General features: G+C 39.3%; 2 protein-coding genes across 7 annotated transcripts in view; both read right to left on the reverse strand.

Moving 5' to 3' along the window:
* Positions 1-9,852: 9,852 nt before the first annotated feature.
* Positions 9,853-13,783, reverse strand: LOC109059587 (transmembrane protein 51-like). Its single transcript, XM_019076782.2, has 3 exons — positions 13,565-13,783; positions 11,285-11,748; positions 9,853-10,410 (listed from the first exon to the last, which is right to left on the reverse strand). The coding sequence occupies exons 2-3, from the start codon at positions 11,623-11,625 to the stop codon at positions 10,008-10,010; spliced, it is 744 nt and encodes a 247-aa protein (XP_018932327.1). The 5' UTR covers positions 11,626-11,748; positions 13,565-13,783; the 3' UTR covers positions 9,853-10,007.
* Positions 13,784-15,273: 1,490 nt separating this feature from the next.
* LOC109059586 (kazrin, periplakin interacting protein a) overlaps positions 15,274-19,871 on the reverse strand; it is a 32,976-nt gene continuing 28,378 nt past the window's right edge. For 4 of the 6 annotated variants that reach the window (XM_042762333.1, XM_042762335.1, XM_042762332.1 and 1 more), the window contains 7 exons: positions 19,288-19,493; positions 18,995-19,113; positions 18,224-18,455; positions 17,911-18,012; positions 17,652-17,818; positions 17,327-17,450; positions 15,274-15,861 (listed from right to left, as the gene is read on the reverse strand). In XM_042762333.1, coding sequence (XP_042618267.1) covers positions 15,703-15,861; positions 17,327-17,450; positions 17,652-17,818; positions 17,911-18,012; positions 18,224-18,455; positions 18,995-19,113; positions 19,288-19,493 — 1,109 coding nt within the window. In that variant the 3' untranslated portion in view covers positions 15,274-15,702. The remainder of the gene's footprint in view (positions 15,862-17,326; positions 17,451-17,651; positions 17,819-17,910; positions 18,013-18,223; positions 18,456-18,994; positions 19,114-19,287; positions 19,494-19,871) is intronic. The other 2 variants (XM_019076781.2, XM_042762334.1) reach the window with 1 other exon arrangement.

Below are 19,871 nucleotides of genomic sequence, written 5' to 3' on the forward strand. Positions count from 1 at the left end.
AAATATTGGAAATTGGAAAAGTTGCTGCTTAAGTTTTTATAATAGCAATTTGCATATACTCCAAAATGTTATGAAGAGTGATCAGATGAATTGCATAGTCCTTCTTTGCCATGAAAATTAACTTAATCACAAAAACCTTTCCACTGCATTTCATTGCTGTCATTAAAGGACCTGCTGAGATCATTTCAGTAATCATCTTGTTAACTCAGGTGAGAATGTTGACGAGCACAAGGCTGGAGATCATTATGTCAGGCTGATTTGGTTAGAATGGCAGACTTGACATGGTAAAAGGAGAGTGATGCTTGAAATCATTGTTCTTCCATTGTTAACCATGGTGACCTGCAAAGAAACGCGTGCAGCCATCATTCATTGCATAAAAATGGCTTCACAGGCAAGGATATTGTGGCTACTAAGATTGCACCTAAATCAACAATTTATAGGTTCATCAAGAGCTTCAAGGAAAGAGGTTCAATTGTAATGAAGGCTTCAGGGCGTCCAAGAAAGTCCAGCAAGCGGCAGGATCGTCTCCTAAAGAGGATTCAGCTGCGGGATCGGAGTGCCACCAGTGCAGAGCTTGCTCAGGAATGGCAGCAGGCAGGTGTGAGCGCATCTGCACGCACAGTGAGGCGAAGACTTTTGGAAGATGGCCTGGTGTCAAGAAGGGCAGCAAAGAAGCCACTTCTCTCCAAAAAAAAAAAAATCAGGGACAGATTGATCTTCTGCAGAAAGTATAGTGAATGGACTGCTGAGGACTGGGGCAAAGTCATAATATTCGATGAAGCCCCTTTCCAATTGTTTAGGGCATCTGGAAAAAGGCTTGTCCGGAGAAGAAAAGGTGAGCGCTACCATCAGTCCTGTGTCATGCCAACAGTAAAGCATCCTGACACCATTCATGTGTGGGGTTGCTTTTCATCCAAGGGAGTGGGCTCACTCACAATTCTGCCCAAAAACACAGCCATGAATAAAGAATGGTACCAAAAACACCCTCGAACAGCAACTTCTTCCAACAACCCAACAACAGTTTGGTGAAGAACAATGCATTTTCCAGCACGATGGAGCACCGTGCCATAAGGCAAAAGTGATAACTAAGTGGCTTGGGGACCAGAATGTTGAAATTTTGGGTCCATGGCCTGGAAACTCCCCAGATCTTAATCCCATTGAGAACTTGTGGTCAATGGACAAACAAAGGCGGGTGGACAAACAAAAACCCACTAAACAAAAATTTGTCAAAGAAGTTATTATGAAAGAATGGGTTGCTATCAGTCAGGATTTGGCCCAGAAGTTGATTGAGAGCATGCCCAGTCGAATTGCAGAGGTCCTGAAAAAGAAGGGCCAACACTGCAAATACTGACTCTTTGCATAAATGTCATGTAATTGTCGATAAAAGCCTTTGCAACGTATGAAGTGCCTGTAATTATATTTCAGTACATCACAGAAACAACTGAAACAAAGATCTAAAAGCAGTTTAGCAGCAAACTTTTTGAAAACTAATATTTATGTAATTCTCAAAACTTTTGGCCACGACTGTATATGCATTTAAGCAAAATAAATGTGCATTTTAAAGCACTTAACTTGATCTCTTTGTATAATCATCCAGAGTTGATGTGATGTTCTGGAGTGCTTGGAGGGGTAGGTGTCATCTATTCAAAGGTGTTGGGTCATGTGAAGTCTTCATAAGAGGATCAAAGCTAGAGCTGGCATTATCTCGGGATATTGAAATTTGTAACAGCTGCTTGAATTATTATTTTTTAAATTCAGTTGATTCATTAATGCAGTTGATACATTACTCACAGGATGACATATGCAATAATTAAAGAATTATGTAATTATATTTTATGTGCCTTAATATTCTTACATTCATTTTCACTGATATCTTGGTGTTATTTACATTTCAAAAAAGCGTGAGTAAGGGAAACACTAAATGGTCCCTAAATTGAGCAAATGACACGTTCAGGAATGAAATTATACTGTAATTACTGTATATTGTATGTGCCTTTACATCTTGAAAGTTCAATTTCACTGCTATATCAGTATTATTTTCATTTTAAAAAATAATTGTTTAGTCTTTTATTCTGAAAACAGGCACAAAAGCAACCCGGGCCATTCCAAACTGAAATGCTCAAAACTGGCCACTTCAAAGGCCCCTTGAAGGATTTCGAAGGGTGCAACTGATGGACACTTCGGGTTCCCATGATCTTTTGCACAGATTCTTTGCATGATGACGGCGCCTCCGTGTGGGGACCAGATTATGACGCAGAGGGGCACTTCAAGAAACAGTTGTTTGGTCCCCTACACCCTTCAACCCTTCGAAGCTCTCACTCGAGAAGGTAAACCATTTGAAGGGATTAGGGCATAGGGATGTTCCCAGGGTAAGAATCTACAAACGCGAAAGCATTGCGTTTTTTAAGATGGAACGGATAGCGTCAATATGAAGCTGTGAATAAGAAGCTGGATTCAGCCTCATCTACCAGCATCTAAACATCAGAGAGACACATTTTATCATAAGATCTGCATAAAACTGTAGTGCGGGTGAGTCACTGTTTTTGCTCCATATTCTCACATCTATTAATAGTAGCATTAGTGTTCAGTATTTAAACCCTTTACAGTCTGGGTCTATGTATAAAATCAGATTTCTACTTTCCATTACTTTGGCCAACAAAACTGAGCTGCAGTGGCCACAGGCCTAAATCATGTAAACAGTACTATTAAATACAAGGTTATTGAATATCTGCACAAGACACTGTAAAATAAAAGTTAGTTTATGCTGATATTAAAACAAATAACCACAACCATTTTATAATGTGCATGTCATTGGCATGGTAACGTAGTTTATTAGCAGTTCAGAAAGTCTAACTCACTCACCATGTCTTAGATAGCAGCAGGTAGCATAGATTTATACCAGTCTACCTCCAAATTGAACATTTCATTTATTAAATCCAAAATCAAACTTATAGAAGTAACCTTTTTTTCTGCTCACTGGATGCTCTCACTTCCAGAGCATCTGAATACGTTTCTGCTTTCCCGCCCGCATACAGCAGACCAATAGCATTCAAGTATGGTTCTCAAGGAGCATTTGATTGGTTGGACATACTGAAGGGATATGCCCTTCACTGACCGAAACGGTTGAGTGAATGATTCAATAAGTGCGTTCGACTTAACTCAACGCTGCGCAGATCGGTCAAATTCTGACTTGAAGCAGTATATGCTGGTTCGAAATTTTGTCTGACTTGAGATGGCACCGACGCCATGAGTTTTCTCAAAGTTCGAGAAAGAGAGAGAGAGAGAGAGCAGCTGACTCAGCCGCTGCTGTTTCTCCAGAGTGACTGCAGGAGCACTGATGACGACACAGCTGTTTAACGATTGGCTAGATTTACTGCATGACAACAATCACGTGTGTTTCGGGTTTATTCTAAACTTTTCGGTTCCAATAATGGTCACAAATCTGTTTTTACCATAGACTGTATAAAAACATGGACGTAGTGTCTGTGACGTCACCCGTAGACTCCTGTAGAGCGATTTTGAAGCTCAAAGTGTGCAGAGCGGGCCGTCGCCATCTTGGTAGCGTGTCACCGCGCGACTCTCCCGGATAAACGAAAATGGGCAAAAAGGCGGGAGATGTTTGCTGAAGCCACGCCCACCTAGCTCGACAGCAGTCAACAGCGGCAATCAACCTGTCACTCAAGTGGCCACGCCCTTAATTATGCAGAACTTTAAGGCTTAATATATTTTAAACGGATGAGTTATAAAAAAATTCACCCCCTTCAACATTGGTCATGAAGGGCAAAATTAGCCGTATAGACCAAAACCACTTTTTGTACCAGGCTGTAACATGTTTTTTCTGCTGTAAAGTTGGGCATTTTAACATGGGGAGTCTATGGGACTGACTCTCTTTTGCAGCCAGCCTCAAGCGGGCAGTCGATGAATTGCAGTTTTAGTCACTTCCTTGTTGGCTTCACGAGAAAGAGCGGGAGGTTGCCGCTCGGGTTTTACAGAAGTAAAAGTTTTTTTGTTTTTTTTTACTGTAGTCGCAATGTTATATTGAGTCACATTTATCATAAAACACTGATAAAAGCATATATTCCTACACTTTATTAGTATTTAAATAGTATGTGATAATATTATGTTGAACTTTATTCTTGAACAGATGGAGCTGTAGTAAGCAGTATATAAAAAGTGTTTCTGTTGCTCATGACAACGTTTCTGAAATGTCTGTGTCTCTGACAAATATTGCATTTAATTCACTTCATCTGTGATAGAGTAAGCTATGCAAACACCGCGCGACCATCACTAACGGGAGCAGAAAGTGTCCGGCCTAATGGCTGTTTTCAACTCCGTCCCCGACTGCAAGCGGCTACTCTTGTTGACCGCCGTCTGTAGCCGTGCTTCAAGTCGAACGCACCTAATGACTCACTCATCCAACAGGAAGGATCACTGAACAAATTGGTAAACAAAAATGAATGAATCCTTATAGTGAACTGACTCTGCTACTGCATGAATCACAGTCCCCTAGGTTAGGGTGTGGAATAGCTACATCAGTTCAGGATGGAAATTTTAGAGCATTTATCATCCAAAAGGAAATCCTTTCTTATGTCACATCTTTATTTTTTTTTCCTTTTGTGATTACCAACTTCACAAATTGAGATTCAAAACGTAGCAATCAATTTCATTTCTAAAATGATTCATATCAGCATTTTTTTCCTTTTGATCTTTCTAAAATACAAATTGCTCTAGAGGCTAAAATTTATTCTGATTCTATGTCACTTACTCACTCACTCACTCTGTTTCTATGTTAATTTATTAATTATTTCTATAATACAATTTTATTTTTAGGTATTAATAGCATCCCTTATGACAAAAATATGTATTTTTAATATTCTAGATCAAATTAGCTCTCGATGGCGCCGTACACGGCTGCTTCAGTGCTTGGCTCTCCAGTGTTTGTACTGTTTTTGTTCGTTTTTCCTGTTTTTTGTTTATCAAACACGAGCAGTTTCACCAGGGATGAACTGCTGAACATTCAGCAGAACACACCACAAAATCTTTTACCGGATTTCAATTATTCGGACGTTTTACTGAACGTTGTTGTCGGCGGAGCAGCGGCGCTGATCAAATGCTTCAGGACGACCAGACGGGGGAAGCGAGCCGGTGCGCTCGTCAGACTCAGGAAGCGCAGATTTCGAACGCCGTTGCCTATCGCCCATCTGGCAAATCTCCGCTCTCTACCCAACAAATCGGACGAACTCCTTCTGCTTTCCCAGACAAACAAAGATTTCTCACACTCTGCTGCTCTGTGTTTCATGGAAACCTGGCTGAATGACGCCATTCCAGACAGCGCGCTCCATCTGCCTGGCTTTCAACTGTTTAGAGCAGATCGTGACGAAGAATCAACGGGGAAATCACGCGGCGGTGGGACATACTTTTACATCAATGAACGGTGGTGTACAGATGTAACTGTGTTAAAGAAGATGCCCTGTTCAGATCTAGAAGTGCTCTTTGTTAACTGCAAGCCGTTCTATTCGCCGCAGGAGTTTGGTACATTCTTGTGAGTGTTTACATCCCTCAAAAAGCACACGTGAGCCTGGCTTTACAGAAACTCGCTGATCAGATCACAGAGACAGAACAAAAACACCCGGACTCTGTTTTAATCATTCTTGGGGACTTTAATAAAGCCAATCTCTCCCGTGAACTGCCAAAATACAGACAGCATATTACATGTCCCACCAGAGACAGTAACATACTAGATCACTGTTACACCACAATAAAGGATGCATATCACTCTGTCCCACAGGCAGCTTTGGGGCTGTCTGATCACTGCCTGGTTCATCTTTTACCAAAATACAGGCAAAAACTTAAATCTGCTAAACCTGTAGTAAGGACTATAAAGAGATGGACCAACAAAACAGAGTGGGCTTTAAAAGCCTGTTTCGACCTCACTGATTGAAGTGTTTTTGAAGCTTCTACCACCGATCTGGACAAACTCACAGAGACTGTAACATCCTATATTAGTTTCTGTGAGGATATATGCATTCCTACCAGGACTTATTTAACATTCAACAATGATAAGCCATGGTTTATAGCAAAACTCAGACATCTTCGTCAGGCCAAAGAGGATGCCTACAGAAATGGGGACAGAGTCTTGTATAATCAGGCCAGGAACACACTGAACAAAGAGATTAGAGTGGCCAAAATGACCTACGCTAAAAAGTTGGAAGATCAGTTCACTTCCAGTGACTCAACTTCAGTGTGGAAAGAGCTGAGAGCCATCACAAACTACAAGACACCATCCCCCTGCACTGAAGCGAATCAACAACTTGCTAACAGCAAAAGCTGTTAGACCTGAATGAGTTTTATTGTAGATTTGAAACCCCCCATACCCATTCTAACTATCTCCCTACACAACTGTTAACACCTCCTGCAATCCCCCTCTCCCCACTCCTGCACTTCAAACATGGGATTGCACTTCATCCTGCAACATCTGGACAAAACAGGGATTTATGTGAGGATCCTGTTTGTGGACTTTAGTTCGGCTTTTAACACCATCATCCCAACAGCCCTCCAGACCAAATTGACCCAGCTCTCTGTTCCTAGCTCTATCTGTCAGTGGATCCCCTGCTTTCTGACAGATAGGCAACAGCTAGTAAGACTGGGGAAATTCATGTCAAACAGCCGCTCCACCAACACTGGAGCCCCTCAGGGATGTGTTCTCTCCCCACTGCTCTTCTCGCTGTACATCAACGACTGCACCTCTAAAGACCTCTCTGTCAAGCTCCTAAAGTTTGCAGATGACACTACAGTCATCAGTCTCATCCAGGACGGTCACAAGTCTGCTTACAGACAAGAGGTTGAGCAGCTGGCTGTCTGGTGCAGTCTTAACAACATGGAGATGAACACTCAAAAAATAGTGAAGATGATAGTGGACTTCAGGAGAAACCCCTCTGCACTCCCCCCACTCACCATCATAGACAGCACTGTGGCTGCAGTGGAGTCATTCAGATTCCTGGGAGCCACCATCTCTCAGGACCTGAAGTGGGACAATCACATTGACATAGCCATGTTTCCACTGTCGGGCTTAAAGCGGGCGTGCTAATGCGTGCCAGTGCCAGTCGCGTTTCCACTGTCACTTCCGGGGCTTGATATTTCTTAGTAGGTGATTTGTCTGGGCCAACGGCCAGGGTTTTTTTTGGCCCGACGAAAACCTTTGGCCAAAGCGGGCCAGCTGGGGCTAGAGGAGTGGTTATCAACAAAGGCGGAGTTTCTTCACGTCAGGAGAGTGTCAGAGCCGCGGATCATTTCAGAAAGATAACAGCTATAACATCAACATTAAAAACTTTTTAAAATAAGCTGAGCTCAACACTCACTTTCAGTCAGCAGCGAGTGTTTGAAACAACGCGATCCGATGTGGATTATATAATCATCATAAAAGGAAGAAATATTTATAAGCGATGTAAAAGACTATGCACGCTAAACATTAACGTTACCATAATAAACATGGTAAATGCAACCACTTGGAGAAATAAGACGTCAGCATCTTATTCTCTATCACAATTGTGTATTTATTTAGTAACATATTTTGTCTGTCATAAGTATCTTCTCGAGAGTTTAGCTCCGCGTAGCATGTCATCAAAATATAATAATGATTTTTGTTCGGGAGCTTTTATAAAAATAGAGTTATTATCATTCATTCTAAATGTGACGTATACTACTGTGACTACAAATAAACAGAAACAGTCTCGACTGAATAAGCAGGCTATTTTCATAAGCGTTAAAAATAAATAAATAAAATAGAAATACATTTATTTCTGTGTGGTTAATTTTGAGTCCTGATAAATTGATTCATTATGGTCAATGTATCACTTATAGTAAAACATCGATGCTTTTGAATTTGAATATTTAACAAAGCATGCAAACAAAAGGCCGCTGTTATCATGTTCGTTTTGTGATTGCGCTAGTTCCAGTGACTTATTTCTGATTAGTTTTCTGATAACTTCTCTTTGTTGGTGAAACGATGGGGTTGCATGACGTTGTTCCTGAGAGGCGTGTAAAGGGCGGGTTTTAGTCACGCGCAGCGGAGCTTCTGGCCCGAACGGTGGAAACGCTGCGCTATTCTGGCCTCGTGCTACTGGCCCGAGGCTATTAGCCCCGCCCGGCCCGTTTTAAGCACTGGCCCGACAGTGGAAAAGCGGCTATTGTTAAAAAGGCCCAACAAAGGTTGTACTTCCTTCGCCAGCTGAAGAAGTTTAACCCGCCACAGGAGCTGCTGAAACAGTTCTACTCAGCCATCATTGAGTCTGCACTGTGTACAGAGAATGGTTCAGACTGCTGAAAGGATTATTGGTGCTCCCCTGCCCACCCTTCAAGAACTGTATACATCCAGAGTGAGGAAAAGGGCTAAGAAAATCACTCTGGATCCCTCACATCCAAGTTACCCCCTTTTTGAACTTTTGCCATCTGACCGGCGCGTCAGTGCCGCAAATACCAGGACAGCCAGGCACAAGAAGTTCCTTACCCCAGGCAATCTACCTCATGAACAGTTAATGTTCCCCACTTATGCAACAAAATGTGCAATATCCTTATATTTATTTGTTACCCCTCCATCCTAGTACAGCCCTGCATCTCAATCTATTCTATTCCATTATCATCTATAGCACAACTGTTCATACAATTTATTTATTTGTCGATTTATCTAGCAATATTTTTTTTTTTGTCTGTTTGTTGTTGTTGCCTCTGTGTACTGGAAGCCTGTCATGAAAACAAATTCCTTGTATGCGCAAGCATACTTGGCAATAAAGCTCTTTCTGATTCTGATTCTGAAATATATACTTGGCAATAAAGCTCTTTCTGATTCTGATTCTGAAATGCTTTTTATTTGTGTATATTATGTTAGAGTAATATATTAATTAATAAGTTGAGAAGTATCTTATTTTTAAATTGCACATGAGATTTAGCAACATTTTTCCATCCATGTCTGTCTTAAACTGCAGTAGCATCAGCAAAATTTCCAGAAAAAAGAAACACTGATTTCAGTAATAACCAGCTGTGAAAATCCTGGAGTGTTTAGAGCAGTAACACAAGTGCAGACAGATGACTAGGAGCTTGAACCTCACAGCATGGAGATGCCACAGCTGCCCTATGACAAACACGGTTGTTTTCACACTAATCAACATAAAAAGTTAAAAATAAAGGGTGTCAAAGACTGAGTGCTTGTGTAATCAAGTTAGTGAAAAAGGGAGACAAGAAATTCTCTGTCTGGTGGTGTGTGTTGGTGAGAGAGTGATATAAGGCAGCTGCAGGGTCAAAGAACCTCTCTGTGTCGTAAACCATGAGGAGAGACACATACTGATGACCTCACGGTTTGTCACTCCGGCAACAAGGTCACTAAGAACAAGCATACTTCCACACAAACACAGAAAGTTAAAGCCAACACAAGAACTAAAGCAAAGTTCATGGACAATTTACAAAAAACAAAACAAAAAAAACCCATCACATACCCTCACACCTGACACATACAAACAAATCAGTGCAAAAAACGCAACAGTGCTGATGTGACTCACAGTTTTTTCAGAAATTCTTGTGGACGTCCTATGAAATACAGTTCTGGACAGCTTTGATGCTGAAAGTCTGACAAGACCAGCCAAAATCAAGACCAGTAGTTGTTCAGTAAGCATCTTTCAAAATTCTAGTTCAGTTTTGACAATAGTTGCCAATATAAAGTCTTTTAGTTTTTTAGTTCAGTTTTCCCCCCCCCCCCCGGCCAAAATCAAGACCAGTAGTTGTTCAGTAAGCATCTTTCAAAATTCTAGTTCAGTTTTAATACAGTAAGTTGAGAGTTTATTATTTTTTTTTTTTTGAAGGCTCTCCACCTTTATACACTACTGCCTCCTTTGTGCTGCTGACAGTGGCACATCCTGTCCAGAGGAGTAATATGGAGTTCAGTGCAGTAGTACTTTGTAAAAGAGGTAAGCAGACTTCACACCGCAGTTAATGTAAGTGTAAACCTCCAGCACGCCTCACTGTTGTGTGGTTGTAGGAAGTGGAGGGACCTTATCGTCATACTGTGGAGGCGGTGTGAGGGGTTCGATGGTGAACACGTTATTCTGCTGGATATCACTTAAGCTTTTCCTTCTAAGGTTGTCAGATTTTATGCGCCTAATTTTAAGGGGAATCAGCTTGCGCCCAGGACGGCTGTTTCTTCGGCCACCCGCTCCAGTGCTGGGGTCGATTTGGGATGAAGGTCTGCGTGCTGGGCTGAATCCATCCACCACAGTGTGCTGATCTTCCTCTAGTTCGTCATAGGCTGGCAGCTGGGTGATGCTGTTGTGCCGCTCAGAGGACTGAGTGATGGGATACTGGCCACTCATTACCACCTCCTCATAAGTGGGGACCATGTGGTTTTGAGCTAGTTGCTCCATCCTAGATGCAAAAATAAATGAAAATTTACAACCATTCACAGCATATTTAGCTCATTATTATTTAAACTATCATTCAAAACATTTAGGGTCAGTAAGATTTAGGATGCATTAAATTGATTATAAGTAATAAAGATTTTTACATTGTTACAAAAAAGAATCCTAAAAAACATGTATCATGGCTTTTACAAAAATATTAAGCAACTGTTTTTAACACTGATAAGGAGAAATGTTTATGGAGCAAAAAAAATCCAAATTTTTTCCTCATTTTAGAAAAGTAACCATTACATTCCAAAGTCTGAAAGAAAATACAATAATTTGCACCTCAAAATGACAACTTTATAATGGTTACTTTTCTAAAAATGAGAAATCCTTGATTTTATATGTGGCTGACAAATGCGACCTCTGGATGGCGCAGCCTTCAAAATGAGACAGAAACAGTCATATGGGTCTGCAGATATCCTCTTTATATTTATATTTTTTCCTGCATGTTGGTTGAACCACATTGAAATGGCAGAAAAAGTTTTTTCTAAGACATAGGAATACAAGCTTATGCCAAACTACTTAATAATGTTTAATAAAGAATTTCATTATTTTCACTGCGCTTTTTTTCACTGATATCTGGAGAGTTGCGTCAACCTGACATTAATGAATAATAATAATAAAAAAAAAAGAATTTCATTCTGAAACTAAAAAAAAATTTTAAAAAATCATTAAGTGAATTCAAGTCACTGTATGTCTGAATTACATTTTTGTATGTTCTTGAATACATTAAGACAAAAAAAATAAAAAAATCGGTCATGTCATTGGCCTACATATTATCATAAAGTGTAAGAATATGGCTGCACCTGGGTGTGTATTTAACAGTATGTACTCACGTAGCCCCCTCCTCCTGTGTGTTTGCGGGTGTATTGCCGGCTTCCTGTTCCCTGGCCGCCCGCTGTTTGTTCCGTACGCTCAGACACACAGACAGCAGCAGAAGTGCCACTCCTCCCCCTACTAAGACGAACGCCACAGATGAGGTCTCTCGAGATTGACCTTGATCCATGCCGGGTCTAGAGCTGTTCCCTACGGACGCTGCTGGCACCACGCTCCACACAATCATGACTATCCCCAGAGCGATGAGGCCCACGCCCAGCGCGGCAGTAGCATACTGTGCCCCAGAGCTACTGCCGCTGGTCCTGCTGGGACTGGGCGGAGTCTGGTCGCTGTAGGACATGCTTCCAAACCTTCCCGTGGACTCAAATCTCCTACGGACACGTTGTATGTCGTCCTGTGCCTGTCAAAATGTCTAAAAACCTTATCTCATTTTTTCCTGTCTTTTTTGGAGCACTGACCCACTCTGTAAACAGAAAATCAAATAAAGGTGAATCAGCAGAAAAGTGACTGAATCATCAGTCAGACTATCATAAAATAGTCTTATATCAATAAGCGTCCAAGATACAGACCCAGTCCCTACATAAAGCCAGTGTGAAAATGGCATAGCAGTAACCCAGCCTGTGCTTCAACAGTGATAAGGTTTTTATCAAAGCATATTTATTGTGTGCACACTCATTGGTAGACATGTTAGGCTAGCCTAAATTCCTTCCATGAGATTAAGCAGGTGTCCCTTCAACTGAGCTTTAGTTACAGGTGCACGAAAACTGAAGAAAGAGTTTGATTCAAGAGTGAAGTGAGAGAGTTCACTGCTTTCACAAACGCAGACTTTGGTGAAATTTCATCTCTGCTCTGGAAGGTGTACTTTAGAGTGAAAACCAGGCAGCTCCAAACTCCAGAAATGTTGTTTACTAACAATGTGATATTGTTTAATACACACACACACACTAAAGAAAGCACATCATAACTCTGCTGTGTCATGCCTATACACAGCTCCTAGTATTTGTTATCTGTACAGGCAGGTCTGGGATGAGCGCTCTTACCGCACCCTTAATCATTTCTCAGCATGGTAGCAACATTAAGCCATGCTCTCAGATCAGTGTAAATCTTGTACATGTAGAGCCAGGTAGTTTATAATGGAATCTGTTTCCTTGACCTGTGATTCATTATGCTGTGTGTATGGAAAAATATGGGCAGTTGCTCATGAGCTTTGTGTTTGTATTCCTGCAGGGTTTTTAAAGTCTCCATGGACAGACATTATTTAATTCCGGCACATCTAACTGGTTGAATTTAATTTCCTTTACGTATAAGCAAGGTTTAGTAAGAGTACATGCCTGAAATAGATGCATAACATAGAATTCACCTAGCACGTCTAAGCATGCAGACAGATTAAATTATGATAGTGAATACGCACTGGGGAATGGCAGGAATTTCCTCCCCTCAAGCCACAGCAGCCAAATCAGAAAAAAATACATAAATGAATAACAGAGCCACATAAATTCACATATTACACAGGGGGACCATAACCGGGAGAAAGGGTACAGCTGAGGGAGCTCAAGGCAACAAAGTGTGCCAGGGGCCCAGAAACTATAGCAACAGCCTACTTAGCTTTATCTTAGAGGGAAAAGAACACTCACATCCAGCATCAGTGAACTTCAAGGAACAGTTCACCCAAAAATTATGTCATCATTGACAGTACTCAAAAGGACACCCTAGGGGCAGTTAACACAAAATATCCTTTTATGATTAAATATGAATGCAGGATTGGAGTGGAGTTGTTAATATGGTTTTTATGTTTTTTTAAATTGTTTTAATTTTTTTTATTAGTTTTTTATTGAAATTGCATTGCAATTGTATCAATTTGTGCATCCCGCAAGAAATAAATTCTTACAAGCTTGGAAAAAATATGAGGGCAAGTGAAAGCAACATTTTCTTTCTTGGTGTCCCTTTAAGCATCAACGTCTGAAAATCTATATTTTTAACGTCTATACATGTCAATGGAAACAAAAAATATTGATAAGTTAAATATATTTAACGCAAACATTAGATGTAGGCTATTAATGCAACTTAACACAACCAGAAGTCCCGTTAAACACTTAAGAGATAGCAAAAACAAATCTATGATTAAATATATTAAGATACACTTTAAAACAACAAATTACGCTGCGCACGACATACGTCTTAAAACACCGAACGCGCTATGTAAAATCATGTAAACAGTAACAGAAGTTCCAGGAAAACGAGTCAAACTTACAGTTCCCTGGGAATATAAAGAGTCTTACCCAGACAAATGTTCTTCCTTGTGTTTAGGAGACCAACCCCGTTTAAATGCTGGATAAAACCACTTTTAATCCAATGATGTATATGTACACCGGAGCTTTTGTAACATTCCTTAAGAAACTGAACTTGAATTTCTTAGAGCGGTTTGGCCTGAGTTTCACAGACATGAACATCGTCCTGTCTCTGCAGACCAGAATTAACCCTTTAAAAGACCGGTTCCTGCTCCTGCCCCGCCCACATGTTCTGAAGGTAAACTTCCCATCCACTAATGGTCCATAAAACTTTAGAGAACCACATTTCGAGGCTTTCTGAAACAGATGGTGAATATAAGAACTCCATATAATACAGAAGATTTTTTATTATTATTTTGAATTAAATCATAAACTTTCAGGGTTTCCAGTTTCAAGTCTAAATTAAGTCTGATTCATGTGTATATATATATATGTTTCCAGTTTCAAGTCTAAATTAAGTCTGATTCATGTGTATATATATATATATGTTAACTTGTATAATAAATTATTGTTAACCTTTAGGAAGACTGTAGATCTTTGGAGACGCTGACAAGTCTGATTCATGTGTATATATATATATGGAGTTTATTTATGACATGGAGTGTATATTTATACATTTTCAAGATACTAGCATTATTTATCACACCAGTCTGCAGTCAGGTGATGCACATCAAATCACCCACATAAATATAAATATGTCAAACAGGGTTAGTCCAAACATAAATTCCTAGAGCGGAACAAATGCTCAACAATATTTAACTATTTTATGGCCAGTTGTGATTCTGGCAGTCTTATTGATGTTGGACAAAGGTTGACCATATAGGTGAGGTGCTTCCTCCTAGCTGTGTCTGTTTACGTTCAGGAACGTCATCTAACTTTTATCATACAAGGAACAAGGAGTGCTCTGACATGTATTACGTATTTATCTCAGTATAAAAAAGTACATTACTAATCATATGTGGGGAAATTGTGGGAATTACAAGTATGATGTGTATCAGATACTAGAAATATGTGGAACAAATACATAACAAGAATACAACCATGTAAAAGGAAAGGATCTTGTCTTAATGTCCTGGGATAAAATTGGGAAGAAGTACCAGAGAGAAGATTCAGATAAAATTTAAGACCCTTTTTATATGGAGAACATGTTGTCCTGTCTTTCTCTGTAAAAACATGCCCCTCCCTTTACGTTGCTTCAGAAAGTCATTTCATAATCGCATAAATAAACAAGTAATATCTTTGATCTTTGCACATTTGCTTTGACGATTAGCCTAACCCCTGCTACAGCTTAGCACTGTGCATGACCTTGGATTTGGTAGCATACTAGCTATGTCTGAATGATCTTGAAAATTGATATGTTGTTTTAAAGTTGGGACATAAAAGCAGCAGGTTTGAACCATTTGGTTAAGTAGGAGTAGAGGCAAATTTTAAATTGAGTTCTCAGAGAAATTTCATATTATACAAAATTGTGCACTGTGACTGGGCGAGCATGTGTACTAACCTGTAGTTATGGACCTGCTTTAACCACATGACTAAGTGAACCCCAGTGGATATAAAGTTCATCCAGGTAAATTCAAATAATCATCTATTTTAAATAATGATGTACTGTGTAACACAACATTTTACATTATTTTGTACAGTATTTTGTAGAACTAGATCTCATGTTATCAGAGTCTGTTTTCTAAATTGCACCCATTAAATGTGAAAATATTCATTTTATTGAGGGGGAAAAAAATCAACTTTAACACAATTTTCATTGTGGAGTTCTCACAAACCTTAGTTATAATTGTCAGGATACTTCACCCTGAATCCTCACACATTCCTTACCCACACATGACAATAATTTCATCAAACATCTAAACAGATAAATATATGTTTAGTGTATGTGCCCTTTCAAATGCATTTTTAAGATTGTCTCACTTTGAGACAAATGAGTCCACAGTTACACACAACAACATAAGTTCTACAAAGCAAAGCCAAGACCCCTACTGGCAAACTGAGAGTCCAGAGACTGACAATGTGAACTTTCGTTGAGTTTTCATCAACATTCACCTTGAAAAAGGAAATAAAATCCCCCATTTGGAGCTTTAAGAAAGTGTCATGTTTTTCAACAGTGATCCTGACAAGACTTAGACATTGGTGAGCTCAGCAGCAGAAAAATGTCGAACTGGGCAACGCTCTCGTTGTAGCGAGACCTCCTCAAGTCCATTCCTTGGAAATGACCCGGATCTGTTCTGGTGACTGATCTTCTGTCCAGTGAAATTCTTTGGGCTGAGACCGAGCTGCTCCTGTAGAAAGAAAACGGATGTCCATTCCATATATCGGATTTTTTATCATTTTTTTGTTTTACTGGTGTTTGACTTTTAAGAATTATTCAAGCAATACTACAAAACTCCAGTCTCTGAGGATGCATTGTTACTGAGAACTTCAATTGAAGGAACTAAAGAGCAAAGACCTTGAAAAGAGAGCACACAGTGGTTGTGCAAAGAGATTTATGCAAAGGATAAAGTGTTAACTAACTAAAGTACATTTAAAGAAACTGTTCGCCCCAAAATTCTGGCATCATTTACCTTGTGTCATTCACCAACACAAAAGACTTAGAGTAAATTTTCTGGCATCATTTACCTTGTGTCATTCACCAACACAAAAGACGATTTTCTGAAGAACGCCAGGAACTAAACTGGAGGTGCCAGGTCGTGCTGACTTCATCTCCATAAAGCTTTTCAGATGGAAGCATGAAGTGCTCCAAAAGTATGATGTATTCAATTGTAATGATATTATTTCATATTTTTTTTTTATTTTATTTTTTTTTAAGAAAGTTTGCAGTTTTGGAATGACACAAGAGTACTACAAGCATCCCCCAACTGGAATCGGTCCTTCATCCACAATCCTTTTTTTAACAGCACTCTGGGAACAGCCTATTTCAGAAATTTCCTTCTGTGTAATATGTAAAATCTTACCATATTGTTGGAGTAAATGAACTAGGCTGGGAGTTATATATTATATATAATAGCTCGTTTATATATGAGATATATGAGCTGTATATCAGTATAAAACAATATGAAATATTTATGAATATATATGAAATATATATATATAATATATATAATAATACTAAGTTTTGAGAAGGACCTGTATATATAAACTGTATATAAAATATATATATATATATATACTTATTTCAAACTGTAAAACAATAAAAATAGGATTTATTTTAAATTTTTCAGAATATGCATTTTCATTTCTTTCTTTTGATGTTGTCATCCATACATGTTCTTGACGACTTTCAAATGATTTACCCTTAAATGTGGCTAAGTATGTGATGGTATCAAATTTGTTGTGATGTCATATGGTATTACCACGATATTGAAATAAGTTGCAAAAATGTGCTGTAATAATATAACAGTTTTAAAAACTTTTTTACTTAGAACAAACAGAACTGAACATTTAAATACAATAAAGCAATACACAAAAAATATAAAAAGAAAACAAATGTTTCAAACAGATTAAAGTGCAAAAGAATTATTATTTAACATTAGTTAATGCATTAACATTAACAATGAGCAAAATTTGTTACAGAAGTTGTGTGACCGAACAATAAAGAATCAAAACATTTTCAAACAATATCTAGGGCAAAAGGTTTGAAAATAAATAACCTATTAAGTCTAAGTATTTAAGTATTCAGTGCTTAAATGCCAAAATGTGGCATTTGTATGAGTTTAAAAAATGTATGATTCAGCTAAAGTGTTCTACCTTCACCCTCCTTAAAGACTGCTGATCGTCATGACAACTGGGTGATGAGCTGCTTAGAGAACTCTGCCGATGAAGTGTGGGCGGAGTCCCCAAAGGTTCGACTTCCTGATCAAGCCCTGCCCTGCTGACACAGACATCAGAGGAATCTGCATGACTCGACCGTCTCTTGATCTTGTATGACAATATATTCAAAGAGACATTTATTCATTGAGACATATGCATTTGTAGAGTTAGATACATACAGTACAGCATCATTGTACTGTATGTGTCTGTGTATAACTCTACAACATTAATAACAGACAGTGCCTCTCTCCTGTTCTCTCACCTGGCTGCACTGACAAGTGCCTTCATCTCTTCATTCAGGTGATGACGGACCATGTGCTTGTTGCTTGGAATACATAAAGCTGCCGCCATGGTGTCAGAGCTGAAGGAGGGATCCAACACCATGATGGCACCATGAACCCCACTGTTTTGAAGATTGTCGGCAAACTCCTAAATGAAAAGATATGTTTTTCTTTTGAGTTTTTCCATATACCAACACCTACACTTTCTCTGTTAGCACTCCTGTTCTCTCTCAATGGTACCTTGAGATCAATCTCTTTGATCCATTTGATGATGCGACGACAGGTCCACACTACTGGGTCTGTGTTCTGATTCTCACACTCTGATCGCCTGGACTGCAAAATCTGCAGCAGAACAGTTTTTTGGTTATTTGTTGATAAGCTTCATTAACTAACCATATAAAAGACCTTTGTAAAATCAGAGTATGTTTTTCCAAGCTGTGCTGTTCTGATGTGTGTGTTTGTGATGGTTTGTTGTTGCATTTTGGTAAGGTTTAGTGCCATGTTATGAATTCCTGTCATGCTGTTCTTCTGATTTATGTGTGTGTGTGTTTACCTCTTTGTCAAAGTTGAGTGTTTGTAGCAGCTCTATTCGCAGCAGCAGGCTGTTCTGGTGGGCTTTTTTAGACATGTGCAGATGCTTCTCAAGGTCGGTGTGTGTGAGTGTACTTAGGAGACGTCCATCGACAAGGTGAGTGTGGAAGAACTGGGAATATTGAGGGAGTCCCACATCAGTCAGCCAGGCCTGAGCCACCCAGTGGTGATCCAGATCAGCTGCTTTAGAAAGGCTGAAGAACAAGGCAAGGATAAAGTAAAGATTTTTTAATTTTTTAATTATTGTAGTAATTTATTATTAGTGATGTATTTTTTTTGTTGATGGTTTGTTTTGTTTGGTTTTGACACCATTTTCAAGAAAGGTTACAATTTAATGACCCTAAAAAGAAAACAAGTGACAAGACAACATTGTTTTTGTTTGGTAATCAACATTATGACAAAAACATTACAGACTTAACTTGTCCTTTAATAATTGTTTTAATTTTTTTTTTTTTAAATAACTTCTGCAAATATCATGAATTATTAATAACATATACAGCAGCATCACATTTTTGAGGAGTCACACCACTTGATCTTAAAGGGATAGTGAGTCATTTACTCACCCTGTTCATCATAAACCAACCATATCTATTCAGAGGAATTTTGATTCATATGAATTAACGCCTTATGGCTGATATTTTTTAAGAGACTTATTTACCTTGACACTCAGTAATGAAAATCTGCAGGGGTCCTCTCTCTATGATTTTATTATTATTTATGATGTGTGCCTCACCCATGTCCTGATTCTGCATCCCTGTAGTCTTCAATGGCCAGACGGAGCTTCCTGCGGTGCATTGAATTACTGATACCTAAAACAAACTCCAGGTCCTCATCCGTAACAGCTAACAAGACCTAACAAAACACACACACAGAGATTAGTGTTTAATTTTAAAATCCACAAACACTGCTTGTTTAAATAGCCCAAAGTATTGAGAGCTGATAGGATCAGATTTGTATTTTAGGGTCTAAATTTTACAGACTGGTGTAGACAAGTGTTCATATATCATACTGACAAGGGCAGTCTACCTTCCCACTTTTAACGTTGTCTGCACAGGCCCGTATGTACATCGGCATGGCCATGATCACCTCCAGCCACGCCTGCACGGTTCCTGCACGCCAACGGGACATGGGGGCCGTCCGCGCGAGCTCCACCTGCTGGAGCCGATCCAGATGCTCCTCGCATTCTGATAGGCTCACACTGAGGCGGGCGGGGCTTGATAAACTGTCGGAGTCTAGATTGGTGGATGACGGGAGAGGGGCGGAACTTAATGCGAGTTTGGATTCTACAATTTACGAGTATAATCACCGTGGTTTCTCAGGTGAAGACATGTATACGGTACCATAAAAAATATATTAATTCAGAGATAAGAAGTTAGATAAATATTCTGGAACACAATTTTTTTTTTCCATTTACATCATAGTTTTTGAACACCGGCTATTAAAACATCTGTTAAAGCGTCTTGTGTGCGAACCAATAATTTCACCAGTAGAAGGCAGCACTAAACCGCCTTCAAAAACTGCAATCAACCCAAGCGCCCATAAACTTGTTGATAATAGGGTTGTTTCTAAAAGCAAAGCAATTCTTCCTTAGAATCAGTTTTAAGTGTATG

Source organism: Cyprinus carpio, chromosome A8 (genome assembly GCF_018340385.1).
Source record: "Cyprinus carpio isolate SPL01 chromosome A8, ASM1834038v1, whole genome shotgun sequence".
Lineage (NCBI taxonomy): Eukaryota > Metazoa > Chordata > Actinopteri > Cypriniformes > Cyprinidae > Cyprinus > Cyprinus carpio.

Bases quoted from the DNA above. Each gene is read 5' to 3' on its own strand.
- LOC109059587 (XM_019076782.2), bottom strand. From the start codon at position 11,625: ATGTCCTACAGCGACCAGACTCCGCCCAGTCCCAGCAGGACCAGCGGC. The intron at 10,411-11,284 runs GTGAGTACATAC...TTTTGCATCTAG, and splicing joins ACACAGGAGGAGGGGGCTAC to GATGGAGCAACTAGCTCAAA.